Below are 22,924 nucleotides of genomic sequence, written 5' to 3' on the forward strand. Positions count from 1 at the left end.
TTTTTAATGTTTAGGCTGTTATAAATGTACTGATATAAGTGGATACACGTGGCATTCCGGCAACTTTGAGAGAAAAAAATACTTAGTTGTGCCTGAGGTGCATTCACTTCACTTGAACATTTGCTATGTTGCAGAACGGTTTGTAATGAACTACACCTTTCCCCACAACTTTCTTGAACAAACTTTGAGGTACGTTTCCTCCAATTTGGTGGGTGTGGCTTGAAGCAATCAGTGATATATTTAAAGGGCAGTGGCCATGCTGACAGCGTTCCCCAACCCCTCCCCATTTTCAACCGTCTGTTCAGTACAGCACTGTTTACGTTTAATTGAATGTTCCAGAACGTAAAAACTTACTGAATGCAGCCCTGTTGTTCACATGCGCAACACTCTCATTGGCTAGAATGGTCTCACTTGATCTCACCTGCCTTCAATCAGAGAGGAAGAGAGAGAGGCCCAACTGCGGAAAATCGGTCTCCCTCCAGCAGGTGGCGTTTTTTTCATTGTTTCGCCCACCAAGCAAGGAGTTTTTTGCTATTAGCCATCGTTAGCGGTTTTCACCCAGAACATCAGATTTTTCTGCCGGAATAACTGAATCACTGGACATTAACACCGGATCGCAACTAGCTAGCCGCAACCGAATGTATGTTGCTGTTTGGCTAATCACCACTGCCCCCGAAGCAAGCACCAGTTAGCCTTGAGCTAGCCTCGAGCCAGGCCCATATCCCGGCTATCTACCTCGCTGTCTACCGGACGGGTGTAGCCAGCTAACTAGCTACTTGCTATTAGCCACTGTTAGCGGTTTTTCACCATTGTCCGTGGCCTGCACTACCTACCAGCCAGCTCTAGCCTGGACTATTATCGGCCAGTCTGCACTGTCTGCACAGCGCGTTATCGACCTAGAACCTATCAGATTTTCTGCCAGAATCACTGAATCACTGGACCTTTAACACTGGATCATCGCAGCTAGCTAGCTGCAACCAAATGGACGTTGTTGTTGGCTAATCAGCCTTGAGCTAGCCTCGAGCCAGGCCCATCTCCCGGCTATTACATTTACATTTACGTCATTTAGCAGACACTCTAATCCAGAGCGACTTACAAATTGGTGCATTCACCTTATAGCCAGTGGGATAACCACTTTACAATGATATATATATATATATATATTAGGGCTGTCAAATGATTAAAATTTTTAATCAAATTAATCAGAATTTTCAGTGGATTAATCATGATTAATCACTATTTGCAATTACACCTGAATCCTAACCATTTTTTTTCTGAAATGCATACCAAAAGATAAATAACAGGACACAGATACATAATTTTCAGTGAGTCCGCTGTCAGCAAGACTCACTGTGACACTTCTCTGCACCATGTGAGCGACACAGTTCATGTGTTCATAGCGTGTAAGTCGAATTCGCGGCAACCATGTTGCGTGCACTGTCAGTCCCAATGGTTGTAGTCTTGCCCTCGATGTCCCACTCACGTGCAACAGACAGGAACTGTTCTTTACAAGCCTCCGCAAAATGACGCTCCTCAGTTTTTAATATAGTCAGCGCAAAAGACTTCAGTTCCCACGTGTCACTGATTAAATGTGCAGTTACTCCGAGGTAATTGTTGTTACTCACTGATGTCCAATGGTCTCCTGTCAGGGCGATATGATTTACTTGAGCCAAGACCTCTTTCCTTTTTTCTTTTTCGTTTCATAGAGCTCGTGGATTTTCTTCATAACTGTGGCTCTTGACGGTGGCTTATAGAATGAGTCTTGAGACGCCACTTGCAAAACATCAAGGAAACCTGAGTCTTCTACAATGCTAATGGGTCTACAATCCTTTGCAATCCATTTTGCTATTGTGTTGGTCAAATTATCTGAGGTTGATTTTGTTAATTGCCTGCAAACATTCAGCGTGGTCTGGCGCAAACCACTTGCTGAATCTGACGGCCCAGCAAACGCATGTTTGGCGTTGACATGGTACTTCAAGCTTGAACAGCTCCGGTGAAATTGAAACTCCTTCTTACAAATCTTGCAAATAACCTTGTACTTGTTAACTGTACCATCATCATTCTTTTTATATTTGAATCCGTCAATAGGCCCACTTTGCTCACCTTGCTCCATCTCGCCTCTAGCTCCCAACCACTTTCCTGACCTGAATAATTTGTCACACTGCGCATGCGTGAAATGCGTTAAAAAAATTGACGTAATTAACAGCAAACAACTAATTAACGTCGTTAACGCGCTATTTTTGACAGCCCTAATATATATATGTTTTTTTTTTTATAAAACAATTTATTTGGGGGGGTTGGGGGGGGTAGAAGGATTACTTTATCCTATCCCAGGTGTTCTTTAAAGAGGTGGGGTTTCAAATGTCTCCGGAAGGTGGTGAGTGACTCCGCTGTCCTGGCGTCGTGAGGGAGCTTGTTCCACCATTGGGGTGCCAGAGCAGCGAACAGTTTTGACTGGGCTGAGCGGGAACTGTGCTTCAGCAGAGGTAGGGGAGCCAGCAGGCCAGAGGTGGATGAACGCAATGCCCTCGTTTGGGTGTAGGGACTGATCAGAGCCTGAAGGTACAGAGGTGCCATTCACCTCACAGCTCCGTAGGCAAGCACCATGGACTTGTAGCAGATGCGAGCTTCACCTGGAAGCCAGTGGAGTGTGCGGAGGAGCGGGGTGATGTGAGAGAACTTGGGAAGGTTGAACACCAGACGGGCTGCGGCATTCTGGATGAGTTGTAGGGGTTTAATGGCACAGGCAGGGAGCCCAGCCAACAGCGAGTTGCAGTAATCCAGACGGGAGATGACTGTTGCCGCTTGCTTACAGACCCCCCTCAGCCCCCAGTTGTGCCCTGGACACCATATGTGAACTGATTGCCCCCCATCTATCCTCAGACTTCGTACTGCTTGGTGACCTAAACTGGGATATGCTTAACACCCCGGCCAACCTACAATCTAAACTAGATGCCCTCAATCTCACACAAATGATCAACGAACCTACCAGGTACAACCCTAAATCTGTAAACATGGGCACCCTCATAGATATCATCCTGACAAATTTACCCTCTAAATACACCTCCGCTGTCTTCAACCAGGATCTCAGCGATCACTGCCTTATTGCCTGCGTCCGTAATGGGTCCGCGGTCAAACGACCACCTCTCATCACTGTCAAATGCTCCCTAAAACACTTTACCGAGCAGGCCTTTCTAATTGACCTGGCCCGGATATCCTGGATGGATATTGACCTAATTCCGTCAGTAGAGGATGCCTGGTTGGTCTTTAAAAGTGCTTTCCTCTCAATCTTAAATAAGCATGCCCCATTCAAAAAATTCAGAACTAAGAACAGATATAGCCCCTGGTTCTCCTCAGACTTGACTGCCCTTGACCAGCACAAAAACATCCTGTAGCGTACTGCATTAGCATCGAACAGTCCCCTTTTTAGGGAAGTCAGGAACCAATATACACAATCAGTTAGGAAAGCAAAGGCTAGCTTTTTCAAACAGAAATTTGCATCCTTTAGCACTAACTCCAAAACGTTTTGGGACAGTGTAAAGTCAATTGAAAATAAGAGCACCTCCTCCCAACTGCCCACTGCACTGAGGCTAGGAAACACTGTCACCACCGATAAATCTACAATAATCGAGAATTTCAACAAGCATTTTGCTACGGCTGGCCATGCTTTCCACCTGGCTACCACTACCCCGGCCACCAGCTCTGCACCCTCCGCTGCAACTTGCCCATGCCCCCCCCGCTTCTCCTTCACACAAATTCAGACAGCTGATGTTCTGAAAGAGGTGAAAAATCTGGACCCCTACAAATCAGCTGGGCTAGACAATCTGGACCCTTTCTTTCTAAAACTAGCCGCCGAAATTGTCGCAACCCCTATTACTAGCCTGTTCAACCTCTCTTTCATAACGTCTGAGATCCCCAGAGATTGGAAAGCTGCCGCGGTCATCCCCCTCTTCAAAGGGGGTGACACTCTAGATCCAAACTGTTACAGACCTATATCCATCCTGCCCTGCCTTTCGAAAGTATTTGAAAGCCAAGTTAACAAACAGATCACCGACCATTTCAAATCCCACTGTACCTTCTCCACTATGCAATCCGGTTTCCGAGCTGGTCATGGGTGCACCTCAGCCACGCTCAAGGTCCTAAACGATATTATAACCGTGATCGATAAAAGACAGTACTGTGCACCCGTCTTCATCGACCTGGCCAAGGCTTTCGACTCTGTCAACCACCGCATTCTTATTGGCAGACTAAATAGCCTTGGTTTCTCTAATGACTGCCTCGCCTGGTTCACCAACTACTTCTCAGATAGAGTTCAATGTGTCAAATCGGAGGGCCTGTTGTCTGGACCTCTGGCCGTCTCTATGGGGGTGCCACAGGGTTCAATTCTCGGGCCGACTCTATTCTCTGTGTATATAATAATAATAATCAATGATGTAGCTCTTGCTGCTGGTGACGCTCGGATCCACCTCTATGCGGACGACACCATTTTTTTATACATCTGGCCCTTCATTGGACACTGTGTTAACAAACCTCCAAACAAGCTTCAACGCCATACAACACTCCTTCCGTAGCCTCCAACTGCTCTTAAACACTAGTAGAAACTAAATGCATGCTCTTCAACCGAACGCTGCTTGCACCCGCCCACCCGACTAGAATCACTACTCTTGGCGGGTCTGACCTAGAGTACAGTGGGGAAAAAAAGTATTTAGTCGGCCACCAATTGTGCAAGTTCTCCCACTTAAAAAGATGAGAGAGGCCTGTAATTTTCATCATAGGTACACGTCAACTATGACAGACAAAATGAGGAAAAAAAATCCAGAAAATCACATTGTAGGATTTTTTATGAATTTATTGGCATATGATGGTGGAAAATAAGTATTTGGTCAATAACAAAAGTTTCTCAATACTTTGTTATATACCCTTTGTTGGCAATGACACAGGTCAAACGTTTTCTGTAAGTCTTCACAAGGTTTTCACACACTGTTGCTGGTATTTTGGCCCATTCCTCCATGCAGATCTCCTCTAGAGCAGTGATGTTTTGGGGCTGTCGCTGGGCAACACAGACTTTCAACTCCCTCCAAAGATTTTCTATGGGGTTGAGATCTGGAGACTGGCTAGGCCACTCCAGGACCTTGAAATGCTTCTACGAAGCCACTCCTTCGTTGCCCGGGCGGTGTGTTTGGGATCATTGTCATGCTGAAAGACCCAGCCACGTTTCATCTTCAATGCCCTTGCTGATGGAAGGAGGATTTCACTCAAAATCTCACGATACATGGCCCCATTCATTCTTTCCTTTACACGGATTAGTCGTCCTGGTCCCTTTGCAGAAAAACAGCCCCAAAGCATGATGTTTCCAACCCCATGCTTCACAGTAGGTATGGTGTTCTTTGGATGCAACTCAGCATTCTTTGTCCTCCAAACATGACGAGTTGAGTTTTTACCAAAAAGTTATATTTTGGTTTCATCTGACCGTATGACATTCTCCCAATCCTCTTCTGGATCATCCAAATGCACTTCAGACGGGCCTGGACATGTACTGGCTTAAGCAGGGGGACACGTCTCGCACTGCAGGATTTGAGTCCCTGGCGGCGTAGTGTGTTACTGATGGTAGGCTTTGTTACTTTGGTCCCAGCTCTCTGCAGGTCATTCACTAGGTCCCCCGTGTGGTTCTGGGATTTTTGCTCACCGTTCTTGTGATCATTTTGACCCCACGGGGGTGAGATCTTGCGTGGAGCCCCAGATCGAGGGAGATTATCAGTGGTCTTGTATGTCTTCCATTTCCTAATAATTGCTCCCACAGTTGATTTCTTCAAACCAAGCTGCTTACCTATTGCAGATTCAGTCTTCCCAGCCTGGTGCAGGTCTACAATTTTTTTTCTGGTGTCCTTTGACAGCTCTTTGGTCTTGGCCATTGTGGAGTTTGAGTGTGACTGTTTGAGGTTGTGGACAGGTGTCTTTTATACTGATAACAAGTTCAAACAGGTGCCATTAATACAGGTAACGAGTGGAGGACAGAGGAGCCTCTTAAAGAAGAAGTTACAGGTCTGTGAGAGCCAGAAATCTTGCTTGTTTGTAGGTGACCAAATACTTATTTTCCACCATAATTTGCAAATAAATTCATTAAAAATCCTACAATGGGATTTTCTGGAATTTTTTTTCTCAATTTGTCTGTCATAGTTGACGTGTACCTATGATGAAAATTACAGGCCTCTCTCATCTTTTTAAGTGGGAGAACTTGCACAATTGGTGGCCGACTAAATACTTTTTTTCCCCACTGTATGTGGACAACTACAAATACCTAGGTGTCTGGTTAGCCTGTAAACTCTCCTTCCAGACTCACATTAAGCATCTCCAATCAAAAGTTAGATATAGAATCAGCTTCCTATTTCGCAACAAAGCCTCCTTCACTCATGCTGCCAAACATGCCCTCGTAAAACTGACTATCCTACCGATCCTTGACTTTGGCAATGTCATTTACAAAATAGCCTCCAACACTCTACTAAGCAAATTGGATGTAGTCTATCACAGTGCCATCCGTTTTGTCACCAAAGCCCCATATACTACCCACCATTGTGACCTGTACGCTCTTGTTGGCTGGCCCTCACTACATATTCGTCGCCAAACCCACTGGCTCCAGGTCATCTATAAATCACTGCTAGGCAAATCCCCGTCTTATCTTAGCTCACTGGTCACCATAGCAACAACCACCCGTAGTCTGCGCTCCAGCAGGTATATCTCGCTGGTCATCCCCAAAGCCAACACCTCCTTTGGCCGCCATTCCTTCCAGTTCTCTGCTGCCAATGACTGGAACGACCTGCAAAAATCTCTGAAGCTAGAGACTCTTATCTCCCTCACTAACTTTAAGTGTCAGTTGTCAGAGCAGCTTACCGATCACTGCACCTGTACACAGCCCATCTGAAATTAGCCCACCCAACTACCTCATCCCTATATTGTTATTTATTTTGCTAATTTGCACCCCAGTATTTCTATTTGCACATCATCTTTTGCACATCTATCATTCCAGTGTTAATACGAAATTGTAACTATTTTGCACTATGGCATATTTATTGCCTTACCTCCATAACTTGCTACATTTGCACACACTGTATATATATTTTCTGTTGTATTTTTGACTTTATGTTTTGTTTACCCCATATGTAACTCTGTGTTGTTGTTTTTATCGCACTGCTTTGCTTTATCTTGGCCAGGTCGCAGTTGTAAATGAGAATTTGTTCTCAACTGGCTTACCTGGTTAAATAAAGGTTAAATAAATAAATAAATAAATAAATAACTTTGAGAGAAAATAATGTTATATCGGAGTTGTCACTAGATGGATATGCATATTCATGACATGAGGCTAGTAGCAAAGGATCTCTCCATATACAGGCGGTTGACGTCAACAACCCTCATCGAATATTCCAAAAAAGGATTACAATAATGAGATTTATCCACCAATCCAAAGAACATTTGCAAAGAAAAAGCCATATCTCAGACTGGCCAATAAAAAGAAAAGATTAAGATGGGCAGTCTGAGATATGGCTTATTCTTTGCAACTCTGCCTAGAAGGTCAGCGTCCTGGAGTCGCCTCTTCACTGTTGACGTTGAGACTGGTGTTTTGCGGGTACTATTTAATGAAGCTGCCAGTTGAGGACCTGTGAGGCGCCTGTTTCTCAAACTAGACACTCTAATGTATTTGTCCTCTTGCTCAGTTGTGCACCAGGGCCTCCCACTCCTCTTTCTATTCTGGTTAGAGCCAGTTTGCGCTGTTCTGTGAAGGGAGTAGTACACAGCGTTGTAAGAGGTCTTCAGTTTTTAGGCAATTTCTCGAATGGAATAGCCTTCATTTCCCAGAACAAGAATAGACTGACGAGTTTCAGAAGAAAGTTATTTGTTTCTGGCTATTTTGAGCCTGTAATCGAACCCACAATTGCTGATGCTCCAGATACTCAACTATTCTCAAGAAGGCCAGTTTTATTGCTTCTTTAATCAGCACAAGAGTTTTCAGCTGTGCTAACATAATTGCAAAAGGGTTTTCTAATGATCAATTAGCCTTTTAAAATGATAAATTTGGATTTGCAAACACAACGTGCCATTGGAACACAGGACTGATGGTTGCTGAAATGGACCTCTGTACACCTATGTAGATATTCCATTAAAAATCTGCTATTTCCAGCTACAATAGCCATTTACAACATTAACTATGTCTACACTCTATTTCTGATCAATTTGATGTTATTTTAATGGACAAAAAAAAATTGCTTTTCTTTCGAAAACGAGGACATTTCTAAGTGACCCCAAACTTTTGAATGGTAGTGTATCTTGTCAATATATCCATCATCTTTGCTCCAATCATTGAGGACAAGTATTTCAATTGTTAGGGCGGTCATTTTTGCCATCTTGTCAATAGAATATATCATATTTGATACAGCTAATTCAACCTAGCTTCCTTTTCCGCCTGCTAAATTAGGCTACACTCATAGCCACTCTGGATTTTATGTGCTGCTATTCGTCTAGCTAACAAGCTTGTGGTGAAAATATACAAATGGTATTGGCTTGAGTGTTTGCCAACAATTTGTTGGTTTTGTAATATCAGCAGAATGACCTAGTAAAATAGGGTGGTTTATACCTTGTGGTTTGACCAATCAGCAAGTTGCAGTCATTAGCTATAGAAATATGGACAGATTGCATAAGTAACATTAATCACTCCTACTGCTTATTCCCCCCCCCCCCATGACGACTTGCCTAGTCATATAGAAAATGCAAGGGAATGAATGACGGGGCATAAATCCACAGGCTGTTTTCTTTTGATGATGATAAGGAAGAAACATTATCATAGTTTTTTTTTTGTACTGTGGTACATCTGAATGTCGACAGGAATCCATAGAGTACTTCTAATGACAGTGTATTTTTAAAAAAAACAAAAAAACATTCATCTTATTTTTGTATTATTCAAATGACGGTGAATACAGCAGTTATGGTGAGCTTGGGTTGTACATCAGCTTCTATTCATTGATTTTAATAGCCTATGTAGAATAACTTCTTACCTATGCATTATGGGTGATGTTCATTATGTCTTTCTTCCCAGAGATGTTGGCCGAGGTTCCAGGGAACCCTCTGGGCTCTGGCCTCCTCTGGACAGCCACTTGTGGTAAAGATGAAAAGGTAGGAAGTAGTAGTTCAGCTCTTGCTGACGATGCTTTTAAATAAAAGCTAGTCAAACAGCCCCCTCTGGTGGCAATATGCACACACGACATGTAGGGACACGGTCCTCCCCCATCATTAGTCAGCACTGTGTGTAGCAGGCTTGCTTATTCTTGGTCCATTTATCTGAGCGACATAGTCCTTTTGGCCCCCTTGTGTATGGCATCCAAGTCAGTCTTATTCTGCTGAGAGGCTTTTGCCTCTTGCCAGGAGATCCCCATTTTACTGAGTTATTGCAGTGTAACGTCTGAAGTTATCTCCCTCACTGTGCCCCCCAGGGCCCAGGCCGAGCCCTGCAGCGGTCAAGGAATGCCCAGAGGAAGACGTCCTCCCAGCGTAGCTGCTTCCTGGGGGTGGAGACCTGGGAAGAGCTGAAGTGGGAGGACTGGGAGCTGGGAGGGGAGTTCACTAAGACCCTGCTGCTGAAGAACATCCGTGGGAAACTACAGAAACTACGCTTCAGGTGAGTCTGGTGTCAGGGATTATTTCTCTAGAGTTGAGTCTGAAATGGCACCCTATTCCCTATGTAGTGCACTACTTTTGGCCAGAGCCCCATGGGGCCAGAGCCCAACATTAACCCAGAAGTAGTGCACTAAATGCTCAACAAGATTTCAGAGTTTCTCTCTAGAAATGTAACGTATTATGATTAACATCATTTTTTGATGCATTAATTCCGCGTGGTTACAGGGTTAATTCCGCGTGGTTACAGGGTTTTCTTCGTGGTTACAGGGTTAATTCCGCGTGGTTACAGGGTTAATTCTTCGTGGTTACAGGGTAAATTCCTTGTGGTTACAGGGTTAAAAACAGAAACAACGCAAAGGTTAACAGTTTAGGCATTAATTCAGAGTGGTTAAAGTCAGGGCTATGGTTTGGGGAAGGCTTAAAAACAAAATAATGAAAAATGACATGCTATTAGCATCAGGTATCATCAGTATTCTTAGCATCCTCCCATCTTGCTAATGCTAGTATAAACTGAAACATTGGTCTGAGCAGCCCGTTTCGGCTCCGATCGTCACAAGTTCTTTCCCAGTGCTGGACAATCGTTTTTTTCTTCTTTTTTTTGTGAGTGCCGAGGAAGGCATATATCGACGTTCTCTGGACCTTTACAAACGTCCAAACTTTTGGCCAGAACCCCAAAAATATATGCACTATATAGGGACTAGGGTGCCATTTCAGACACAATGAAAGTATATGCAATTTAGATAAGAGCAGCTATGGCAGTCCATTAGCAGCCTCGAAACGGCATCCTGGCACGTTTTTTGCAAAAATATTAAATGGCACAGTAGCAGATATTTATCTCAATACATTGGGTTCAATGGGAAAAGATAAGCGTCAACCAATTTAATCTTATGTCAATAAATTGCAGTCAATGTGAAAAGATGAGTGTCGCAGTGTTGACGCTTATGTCAATACATTGCAGTCAATTGGGGAAGATTAGCATCACAATATGGACGCATAGAGAAAGGCATCGTAGACATGTCTCTCTCTCTCTCTCTCTCTCTGTCTCTCTCTCTGTCTCTCTCTCTCTGTCTCTCTCTCTGTCTCTCTCTCTGTCTCTCTCTCTCTCTGTCTCTCTGTCTCTGTCTCTGTCTCTCTCTCTCTCTCTCTCTCTCTCTCTCTCTCTCTCTCTCTCTCTCTCTCTCTCTCTCTCTCTCTCTCTCTCTCTCTCTCTCTCTCTCTCTCAATTCAATTCAATTCAATTCATTTCAATTCATTTCAATTTAAGACCTTTATTGGCTGTCAGACACTGTCCCTCATCTTATGGTGGCAGCAATGTAGTGCGCTGCCAACCCACAGCTCTCTGCGTCCTCCCCCAACAGGACGGGTAGTCTATTCTCATCAGAGAGGTCTTTGAAACCTTGAATAAGGTCTCTCTCTCTCTGTCTCTCTCTCTGTCTCTCTCTCTGTATCTCTCTCTCTCTCTCTCTTACCATAATGGACTGATCTATAAACTGCTAGGAGTTGATCAGCACAATGATGCAGGACAACCTTGCTAGAAGACTATGTATTGATCTAGCTAGACACACTCTCTCTCGCATTGGAAACATATGTTAACATTGCCAAATCAAGTGAAGTAGATAGTAAACAAAAGTTAAATAAACAATACATATTAACAGTAAACATTACACTCAGAAGTTTCAAAAGAATAAAGACATTTCAAATGTCATATTATGTCTATATACAGTGTTGTAACAATGTGCAAATAGTTAAAGTACAAATGGTAAAATAAATAAATATGGGTTGTATTTACAATGGTGTTTGTTCTTCACTGGTTGCCCTTTCCTTGTGGCAACAGGTCACAAATCTTGCTGCTGTGATGGCACACTGTGGTTTTTCACCCAGTAGATATGGAAGTTTATCAAAATTGGATTTGTCTTCGAATTCTTTGTGGGTCTGTGTCTCTAAAATGGTAATACATTTGGCAGGAGGTTAGGAATTGCAGCTCAGTTTTCACCTTATTTTTACATTTACATTTACATCATTTAGCAGACACTCTTATCCAGAGTGACTTACAAATTGGTGCATTCACCTTATAGCCAGTGGGATAACCACTTTACAATATGTTTTTTAATTTTTTCTATTTTTTTCTTTGGGGTGGGGTAAGGGGGGGTAGAAGGATTACTTTATCCTATGCCAGGTATTCCTTAAAGAGGTGGGGTTTCAAGTGTCTCCAGAAGGTGGTGAGTGACTCCGCTGTCCTGGCGTCGTGAGGGAGCTTGTTCCACCATTGGGGTGCCAGAGCAGCGAACAGTTTTGACTGGGCTGAGCGGGAACTGTGCTTCCGCAGAGGTAGGGGGGCCAGCAGGCCAGAGGTTGATGAACGCAATGCCCTCGTTTGGGTGTAGGGACTGATCAGAGCCTGAAGGTACGGAGGTGCCGTTCCCCTCACAGCTCCGTAGGCAAGCACCATGGTCTTGTAGCAGATGCGAGCTTCAACTGGAAGCCAGTGGAGTGTGCGGAGGAGCGGGATGACGTGAGAGAACTTGGGAAGGTTGAACACCAGACGGGCTGCGGCATTCTGGATGAGTTGTAGGGGTTTAATGGCACAGGCAGGGAGCCCAGCCAACAGCGAGTTGCAGTAATCCAGACGGGAGATGACAAGTGCCTGGATTAGGACCTGTGCCGCTTCCTGTGTAAGGCAGGGTCGTACTCTCCGAATGTTGTAGAGCATGAACCTACAGGATCGGGTCACCGCCTTGATGTTAGCGGAGAACGACAGGGTATTGTCCAGGGTCACGCCAAGGCTCTTCGCACTCTGGGAGGAGGACACAACGGAGTTGTCAACCGTGATGGCGAGATCATGGAACGGGCAGTCCTTCCCCGGGAGGAAGAGCAGCTCCGTCTTGCCGAGGTTCAGCTTGAGGTGGTGATCCGTCATCCACACTGATATGTCTGCCAGACATGCAGAGATGCGATTCGCCACCTGGTTATCAGAAGGGGGAAAGGAGAAGATTAGTTGTGTGTCGTCTGCGTAGCAATGATAGGAGAGGCCATGTGAGGATATGACAGAGCCAAGTGACTTGGTGTATAGCGAGAATAGGAGAGGGCCTAGAACTGAGCCCTGGGGGACACCAGTGGTGAGAGCACGTGGTGCGGAGACAGATTCTCGCCACGCCACTTGGTAGGAGCGCCCAGTCAGGTAGGACGCAATCCAAGAGTGAGCCGCGCCGGAGATGCCCAACTCGGAGAGGGTGGAGAGGAGGATCTGATGGTTCACAGTATCAAAGGCAGCAGACAGGTCTAGAAGGACAAGAGCAGAGGAGAGAGAGTTAGCTTTAGCAGTGCGGAGAGCCTCTGTGACACAGAGAAGAGCAGTCTCAGTTGAATGACCAGTCTTGAAACCTGACTGGTTTGGATCAAGAAGGTCATTCTGAGAGAGATAGCAAGAGAGTTGGCTAAAGACGGCACGCTCAAGAGTTTTGGAGAGAAAAGAAAGAAGGGATACTGGTCTGTAGTTGTTGACATCGGAGGGATCGAGTGTAGGTTTTTTGAGAAGGGGTGCAACTCTCGCTCTCTTGAAGACGGAAGGGACATAGCCAGCGGTCAAGGATGAGTTGATGAGCGAGGTGAGGTAAGGGAGAAGGTCACCGGAGATGGTCTGGAGAAGAGAGGAGGGGATAGGGTCAAGCGGGCAGGTTGTTGGCCGGCCGGCCGTCACAAGTCGCAAGATTTCATCTGGAGAGAGAGGGGAGAAAGAAGTCAAAGCATAGTGTAGGGCAGTGTGAGCAGGGCCAGCAGTGTCATTTGACTTAACAAATGAGGATCGGATGTCGTCAACCTTCTTTTCAAAATGGTTGACGAAGTCATCCACAGAGAGGGAGGAGGGGGAGGAGGATTCAGCAGGGAGGAGAAGGTGGCAAAGAGCTTCCTAGGGTTAGAGGCAGATGCTTGGAATTTAGAGTGGTAGAAAGTGGCCTTAGCAGCAGAAACAGATGAAGAAAATGTAGTGAGGAGGGAGTGAAAAGGTGCCAGGTCCGCAGGGAGTCTAGTTTTCCTCCATTTCCGCTCGGCTGCCCGGAGCCCTGTTCTGTGAGCTCGCAATGAGTCGTCAAGCCACGGTGCAGGAGCGGAGGACCGAGCCGGCCAGGAGGATAGGGGACATAGAGAGTCAAAGGATGCAGAAAGGGAGGAGAGGAGGGTTGAGGAGGCAGAATCAGGAGATTGGAGGGAGAAGGATTGAGCAGAGGGAAGAGATGATAGGATGGAAGAGGAGAGAGTAGCGGGAGAGAGAGAGCGAAGGTTGCGACGGCGCATTACCATCTGTGTAGGGGCAGAGTGAGTAGTGTTGGAGGAGAGCGAGAGAGAAAAGGATACAAAGTAGTGGTCGGAGACATGGAGGGGAGTTGCACTGAGATTAGTAGAAGAACAGCATCTAGTAAAGATGAGGTCAAGCGTATTGCCTGCCTTGTGAGTAGGGGGGGATGGTGAGAGGGTGAGGTCAAAAGAGGAAAGGAGTGGAAAGAAGGAGGCAGAGAGAAATGAGTCAAAGGTAGACGTAGGGAGGTTGAAGTCCCCCAGAACTGTGAGGGGTGAGCCATCCTCAGGAAAGGAACTTATCAAGGCGTCAAGCTCATTGATGAACTCTCCAAGGGAACCTGGAGGGCGATAAATGACAAGGATGTTAAGCTTGAATGGTCTAGTGACTGTGACAGCATGGGATTCAAATGAGGAGATAGACAGATGGGTCAGGGGGAAAAGAGAGAATGTCCACTTGGGAGAGATGAGGATTCCTGTGCCACCACCCCGCTGACCAGATGCTCTCGGGGTATGCGAGAACACATGGTCAGACGAGGAGAGAGCAGTAGGAGTAGCAGTGTTTTAAGTGGTAATCCATGTTTCCGTCAGCGCCAAGAAGTCGAGGGACTGGAGGGTAGCATTGGGCAGTGTGCACATAGCCTGTCTTCTCTTGAGAGCCAGGTCTGCCTTCGGCTGCCTTTCTCAGTAGCAAGGCTATGCCCACTGAGTCTGTACATAGTCAAAGCTTTCCTTAAGTTTGGGTCAGTCACAGTGGTCAGGTATTCTGCCACTGTGTACTCTCTGTTTAGGGCCAAATAGCATTCTAGTTTGCACAGTTATTTTGTTAATTCTTTCCAATGTGTCAAGTAATTATATTTTGGTTTTCTCATGATTTGGTTGGGTCTAATTGTGTTGCTGTCCTGGGGCTCTGTGGGGTCTGTTTGTGTTTGTGAACAGAGCCCCAGGACCAGCTTACTTAGGGGACTCTTCTCCAGGTTCATCTCTCTGTAGGTGATGGCTTTGTTATGGAAGGTTTGGGAATCGCTTCCTTTTAGGTGGTTGTAGAATGTAACTGCTCTTTTCTGGATTTTGATAATTAGCGAGTATCGGCCTAATTCTGCTCTGCATGCATTATTTGGTATTTTACGTTGTGCACAGGGAATATTTTTGCAGAATTCTGCATGCAGTCTCAATTTGGTGTTTGCCCCATTTTGTGAATTCTTGGTCTCTCTCTCTCTCTCTCTCTGTCTCTCTCTCTCTCTCTCTCTCTCTCTCTCTCCTCTCTCTCCCATCTCCAACTCTCTCTCCTCTCTTTCCCACCTCCACAGACAGGATATTGATGCATAGATATGCATCAAGGGTATTGGAACATTCAGGGCAAAAAAGTTGGTGATAGAGCTGCAATGGGTAAATTGGTGAAAGACTCACAGACAAACATATAAACTCACAAACAGACAGACAGACACAGAGACAGACAGGCAGGCAGGCAGACGTATAAACTCACAGACAGACAGACATATCCACTCACAGACAGAGAGACAGACAGACAGGTATTTGGACACCTGCTCTTCGAACATCATTCCAAAATCATGGGCATTAATATGGAGTTGGTTCCCCCTTTGCTGCTATAACAGCCTCCACTCCTCTGGGAAGGCTTTCCACTAGATGTTGGAACATTGCTGGGGGGACTTGCTTCCATTCAGCCACAAGATAATTAGTGAGGTCGGGCACTGATGTTGGGCGATTAGGTCTGGCTTGCAGTCGGTGTTCCAATTCATCCCAAAGGTGTTTGATGGAGTTGAGGTCAGGGCTCTGGCAGGCCAGTCAAGTTCTTCCACACCGATCTCGACAAACCATTTCTGTATGGACCTCGCTTTGTGCACGGGGGCAATGTCATGCTGAAACAGGAAATAGCCTTCCCCAAACTGTTGCCACAAAGTTGGAAGCACAGAATCATCTAGAATGTCATTGTATGCTGTAGCGTTAAGATTTCCCTTCACTGGAACTAAGGGGCCTAGCCCGAACCATGAAAAACAGCCCCAGACCATTATTCCTCCTCCACCAAACTTTACAGTTGGCACTATACATTGGGGCAGCTAGCGTTCTCCTGGCATCCGCCAAACCCAGATTCGTCCATCGGACTGCCAGATGGTGAAGCAGGATTCATCGCTCCAGAGTCCAATGGCGGCGAGCTTTACACCACTCCAGCCGACGCTTGGCATTGAGCATGGTGATCTTAGGCTTGTGTGCAGCTGCTCGGCCATGGAAACCTATTTCATGAAGCTCCCGACAAACAGTTTTTGTACTGACGTTGTTTCCAGAGGCAGTTTGGAACTCGGTAGTGAGTGTTGCAACCGAGGACAGACCATTTTTATGCACTACGCGCTTCAGCACTCGGTTGTCCCGTTCTGTGAGCTTGTGTGGCCTACCACTTCGCGGCTGAGCCGTTGTTGCTCCGAGACGTTTCCACTTCACAATAACAGCACTTACAGTTCCGGGGCAGCTCTAGCAGGGCAGAAATTTGATGAACTGACTTGTTGGAAAAGTGGCATCCTATGACGGTCCCATGTTGAAAGTCACTGAGCTCTTCAGTAAGGCCATTCTACTGCCAATGTTTGTCTATGGATATTGCATGGTGGTGTGCTCGATTTCTATACACCTGTCAGCAACGGGTGTGGCTGAAATAGCCAAATCCACTAATTTGAAGGGGTGTCCAAATGCTTTTGTATATATAGTGTGACTGTAAAGATTATTTTCCCCCATCACTACCTGCCGGCCTGCCTGTCTGTCTGTTTGTCTGTCGGCCTGTCTGTCTGTCGACCTGCCTGTCTGTCTGTCTGTCGGCCTGTCAGTGGGAGAGAGGAGGGAGAGAAAGAGATGAGAGGAGGGGGAGGCAGGGAGAGAATGGAGGGGGGAGGAGAGATGGGTAGAGAGATGGGGGAGAGAGGGTGAAGGAAGGATGGGGGAGAGAGAGGAGGGAGGGAGGAAGGGAGGGAGGGAGGGAGAAAGGGGAGAGAGAGGAAGGAAAGAGGGATGAGAGTTGGGGTAGGCAGGGAAAGGAGGAGGGAGAGAGAATGGTGAGAGAGAAGGGGGAGAGAGGGGAGAGGGCAATGAAGAGGGTGAGAGAGGGGTAGGGTGCAGGGGGGGTGGAGAGAGAGAGAGAGAGAGTGAGAGAGAGAGAGAGAGAGAGAGAGAGAGAGAGAGAGAGAGAGAGAGAGAGAGAGAGAGAGAGAGAGAGAGAGAGAGAGAGAGAGAGAGAGAGAGAGAGAGAGAGAGAGAGAGAGAGAGAGAGAGAGAGAGAGAGAGAGAGAGGAAAACGTCAACCTTGTGACACTCATCATTTCCCATTGACTGTAATATATTGAGAGTTTTCCCATGATATCATGTTCAAATTACATATACAGTGCTCTCCATAGTTATTGAGAAAGTGACCATTTTTGTTTTGTTTTGGCTCTGTACTCCAGCACTTTGGATTTGAAATTATACAACGACTATGAGGTTAAAGTGTAGCCTGTCAGTTTTAATATGAGGGTATTTCCATCCATATCCGGTGAATCATAGAAATTACAGCACTTGAAAGGGGACCAAAAGTACTGGGGGTCTTGGGGGTATGGTATTTGTGCGTCTGTAACTTTCTCACTCATCATTATTCACGATTCATTCAGGACTATCTGTAACCATGGTAGCATCCACATGAATGTAGAAGTGTTTAGAAACATATTATATTCTTATTTACAGTAAAAGTGACTCCAAAATGACACAATACATTATTTACTATCCATTCATGTCTATTGGGCAAATAATCTGAAACACAACCGAAACAAAAAAGCAAATGCATCCAACAAGTTTGTAGAGTCACAAGCTCGATGTAGTCATTGCGTGCTAAGAATACTGTATGGGACCAAATACTAAACTTTTGACTACTTTAATACACATAAGTGAATTTGTCCCAATACTTTTGGTCCCCTAAAATGGGAGGACTATGTACAAAAAGTGCTGTAATTTCTAAATGATTCACCCGATATGGATGAAAATACCCTCAAATTAAAGCTGACAGTCTGCACTTTAACCTCCTAGTCATTGTATCATTTCAAATCCAAAGTGCTGGAGTACAGAGCTAAAAAAACAAAATATAATTACGGAGGGCGCTGTATGTACGGTGCCTACGGAAAGTATTCAGACCCCTTCACTTTTTCCACATTTTGTTACGTTACAGCCTTATTCTAAAATTTATTAAATAAAATAATCCCCAGCAATATAAACACAATACCCCATAATGACAAAGCGAAAACAGTTTTTTAGAAATGTTCGCACCTTTATTAAAAATAAAAAACAGAAAAACCTTATTTACATAAGTATTCAGACCCTTTACTATGAGACTCGAAATTGAGCTCAGGTGGATCCTGTTTCCATTGATCATCCTTGAGATGTTTCTACAATTTGATTGGAGTCCAGCTGTGGTAAATTCAATTGATTGGACATGATTTGGAAAGGCACACACCCGTCTATATAAGGTCCCACAGTTGACAGTGCATGTCAGAGCAAAAACCAAGCCAGGAGGTCGAAGGAATTTTCCGTAGCGCTCCGAGACAGGATTGTGTCGAGGCACAGATCTGGGGAAGGGTGCCAAAAAATGTATGCGGCATTGAAGTTCCCCAAGAACACAGTGGCCTCCACTCTTAAATGGAAGAAGTTTGGAACCTCCAAGACTCTTCCTAGAGCTGGCCGCCTGGACAAACTGAGCAATCGGGGGAGAAGGGCCTTGGTCAGGGAGGTGACCAAGTACCCGATGGTCACTCTGACAGAGCTCTAGACTTCCTCTGTGGAGATGGGAGAACCTTCCAGAAGGACAACCATCTCTGCAGCACTCCACCAATCAGGCCTTTATGGTAGACGGAAGCCACTCCTCAGTAAAAGGTGCATGACAGCCCGCTTGGAGTCACCTAAAGTCAAAAGTCACAAAAGTCACCTAAAGACTCTCAGACCATGAGAAATAGATTCTCTGGTCTGATGAAACCAAGATTGAACTCTTTGGTGTGAATGCCAAGTGTCACGTCTGGAGGAAACCTGGCACCATCCCTACGGTGAAGCATGGTGGTGGCAGCATCATGCTCTGGGGATGTTTTTCAGCGGCAGGGACTGGGAGACTAGTCAGGATCGAGGGAAAGATGGATGGAGCAAAGTACAGAGAGATCCTTGATAAAAACCTGCTCCAGAGCACTCAGGATCTCAGACAGGGGTGAAGGTTCACCTTTCAACAGGACAACGACCCTAAGCACACAGCCAAGACAACGCAGGAGTGGCTTCGGGACAAGTCTCTGAATGTCCTTGAGTGGCCCAGCCAGAGCTGAAAATCTCTGGAGAGACCTGAAAATAGCTGTGCAGCAACGCTCCCCATCCAACCTGACAGAGCTTGAGAGGATCTGGGAGAAACTCCCCAAATACAGGTGTGCCAAGCTTGTAGCGTCATACCCAAGAAGCTTCAAGGCTGTAATCGCTGCCAAAGGTGCTTCAACAAAGTACTGAGTAAAGGGTCTGAATACTTATGTAAATGTCATATTTCCGTTTTTTATTTTTAATACATTTGCTAAAATTTCTAAAAACCTGTTTTTGCTTTGTCATTATGTGGTATTGTGTGTAGATTGATGAGGGGGGGAAAACATGATTTAATCAATTTTAGAATAAGGTTGTGACCTAACAAAATGTGGAAAAAGTCAAGGTGTCTGAATACTCTCCGAAGGCGCTGTACATCTTCTTTGATGTTTGATGGAACAGCATAATGTTTAGTAACATTTTGTTTGTCTTTCTCAGGCCTCCTGTGTCAAAGTTCTTCACCACCCTGTTTCCTCAGATCATCACTCTGAGTCCTGGAACATGTTTCTCTCTTCCTGTTACATTCCGCCCCCTTGACAGGGTAATAACCATAGATATTAAAACCATTGGATAGTGATAGCGCTGACGTAATCCACGTTTTCCTATGGAAAACTCCCAATGGCGCATGAAGCCGGAAGTATTTGAATTTGAAGCAAATTGCTGAATGGGGCTGAATGGCACCAAAAAATTGCTACGGATCACGGTGAAAGTGGCAAAGGATCATGGTCGATGTAGTCGCTTTCATCCTGCCTGAGAGAGCCTCCCCGTAGCCTGCCGGCCCGTGATTGGTCTGTGTCAGCACGTGGTCCTGTGTGACGACAAATGTAGCAGTCAGAATGGATCACTATTTCATTAAATATCTCGATTTGTAGCGAACTTTAAAATAATTCACCTTGGGGATCGAACTTGATCATAATTAATTAATTTTAAACCCCAAAACGGCAGTCCCCAAAAATGTGTTTGCCTATTCTGCCGATTGTAATTTACATAGGCTTTCTAGGGCAGACCAGGGCTTTAGGCACTACTAGGTTGCTAAGCAGTAGCCGACCAGCAGAGCTCGGGACTTGGGGTCCTGGTAATAACACATGTATAATCCAGACTGGACACTGGCCTGGTAATAACACATGTATAATCCAGACTGGACACTGGCCTGGTAATAACACATGTATAATCCAGACTGGACACTGGCCTGGTAATAACACATGTATAATCCAGACTGGACACTGGCCTGGTAATAACATGTATAATCCAGACTGGACACTGGCCTGGTAATAACACATGTATAATCCAGACTGGACACTGGCCTGGTAATAACATGTATAATCCAGACTGGACACTGGCCTGGTAATAACATGTATAATCCAGACTGGACACTGGCCTGGTAATAACACATGTATAATCCAGACTGGACACTGGCCTGGTAATAACACATGTATAATCCAGACTGGACACTGGCCTGGTAATAACATGTATAATCCAGACTGGACACTGGCCTGGTAATAACATATGTATAATCCAGACTGGACACTGGCCTGGTAATAACACATGTATAATCCAGACTGGACACTGGCCTGGTAATAACACATGTATAATCCAGACTGGACACTGGCCTGGTAATAACACATGTATAATCCAGACTGGACACTGGCCTGGTAATAACACATGTATAATCCAGACTGGACACTGGCCTGGTAATAACATGTATAATCCAGACTGGACACTGGCCTGGTAATAACATATGTATAATCCAGACTGGACACTGGCCTGGTAATAACATGTATAATCCAGACTGGACACTGGCCTGGTAATAACACATGTATAATCCAGACTGGACACTGGCCTGGTAATAACACATGTATAATCCAGACTGGACACTGGCCTGGTAATAACACATGTATAATCCAGACTGGACACTGGCCTGGTAATAACACATGTATAATCCAGACTGGACACTGGCCTGGTAATAACATGTATAATCCAGACTGGACACTGGCCTGGTAATAACACATGTATAATCCAGACTGGACACTGGCCTGGTAATAACATGTATAATCCAGACTGGACAGTGGCCTGGTAATAACATGTATAATCCAGACTGAACACTGGCCTGGTAATAACATGTATAATCCAGACTGGACAGTGGCCTGGTAATAACATGTATAATCCAGACTGAACACTGGCCTGGTAATAACATGTATAATCCAGACTGGACACTTGCCTGGTAATAACATGTATAATCCAGACTGGACACTGGCCTGGTAATAACATGTATAATCCAGACTGGACACTGGCCTGGTAATAACATGTATAATCCAGACTGGACACTGGCCTGGTAATAACATGTATAATCCAGACTGGACACTTGCCTGGTAATAACATGTATAATCCAGACTGGACACTGGCCTGGTAATAACATGTATAATCCAGACTGGACACTGGCCTGGTAATAACATGTATAATCCAGACTGGACACTGGCCTGGTAATAACATGTATAATCCAGACTGTGTGTGTGTTGTATGTTGAGCAGTGTGACTACCAGGACACCATAGAGTTCCAGAGTAAGGATGGGTTGTTCCAGGTGTCGCTAAGGGCGACCATCCCTCGCCACGCTCTGGACGTACCTGAGTCTGTCCTCCTGCCCTCCTGTGCTGTTCTCCACCAATCACAGACCACCTTCATGTTCCGCAACGCCAGGCAAGCTACACTCTCTATTATCATATTGGTTAATATTGGTTAAAGGTAGGTTGGTTAATAGTGGTTAAAGGTGGATTGGTTAATAGTGGTTAAAGGTGGATTGGTTAATATTGGTTAAAGGTAGGTTGGTTAATAGTGGTTAAAGGTGGGTTGGTTAATAGTGGTTAAAGGTAGGTTGGTTAATAGTGGTTAAATGTGGGTTGGTTAATAGTGGTTAAAGGTGGGTTGGTTAATAGTGGTTAAAGGTGGGTTGGTTAATAGTGATTAAAGGTAGGTTGGTTAATAGTGGTTAAAGGTGAGTTGGTTAATAGTGGTTAAATGTAGGTTGGTTAATATTGGTTAAAGGTAGTTTGGTTAATAATGGTTAAAGGTGGGTTGGTTAATAGTGGTTAAAGGTATGTTGGTTAATATTAGTTAAAGGTGGGTTGGTTAATATTGGTTAAAGGTAGGTTGGTTAATAGTGGTTAAAGGTGGGTTGGTTAATAGTGGTTAAAGGTAGGTTGGTTAATAGTGGTTACATGTGGGTTGGTTAATAGTGGTTAAAGGTAGGTTGGTTAATAGTGGTTTAAAGGTAAGTTGGTTAATAGTGGTTAAAGGTAGGTTGGTTAATATTGGTTAAAGATAGGTTGGTTAATAGTGGTTAAAGGTGAGTTGGTTAATAGTGGTAAAGGTAGGTTGGTTAATATTGATTAAAGGTAGGTTGGTTAATATTGGTTAAAGGTAGGTTGGTTAATATTGGTTAAAGGTAGGTTGGTTAATAGTGGTTAAAGGTAGGTTGGTTAATAGTGGTTAAAGGTGAGTTGGTTAATAGTGGTAAAGGTAGGTTGGTTAATATTGGTTAAAGGTAGGTTGGTTAATAGTGGTTAAAGGTAGGTTGGTTAATAGTGGTTAAAGGTAAGTTGGTTAATAGTGGTTAAA

General features: G+C 44.9%; 1 protein-coding gene across 2 annotated transcripts in view; it reads left to right on the top strand.

Moving 5' to 3' along the window:
* cfap65 (cilia and flagella associated protein 65) overlaps positions 1–22,924 on the top strand; it is a 68,663-nt gene that overhangs the window by 2,317 nt on the left and 43,422 nt on the right. For both annotated transcript variants that reach the window (XM_041868823.2, XM_045214168.1), the window contains exons 2-5: positions 9,086–9,162; positions 9,480–9,664; positions 19,750–19,852; positions 21,840–22,006. In XM_041868823.2, the coding sequence (XP_041724757.2) occupies positions 9,088–9,162; positions 9,480–9,664; positions 19,750–19,852; positions 21,840–22,006 (530 nt within the window). In that variant the 5' untranslated portion in view covers positions 9,086–9,087. The remainder of the gene's footprint in view (positions 1–9,085; positions 9,163–9,479; positions 9,665–19,749; positions 19,853–21,839; positions 22,007–22,924) is intronic.

This window comes from Coregonus clupeaformis, unplaced genomic scaffold (assembly GCF_020615455.1).
Source record: "Coregonus clupeaformis isolate EN_2021a unplaced genomic scaffold, ASM2061545v1 scaf0207, whole genome shotgun sequence".
NCBI classification, from domain to species: Eukaryota; Metazoa; Chordata; class Actinopteri; order Salmoniformes; family Salmonidae; genus Coregonus; species Coregonus clupeaformis.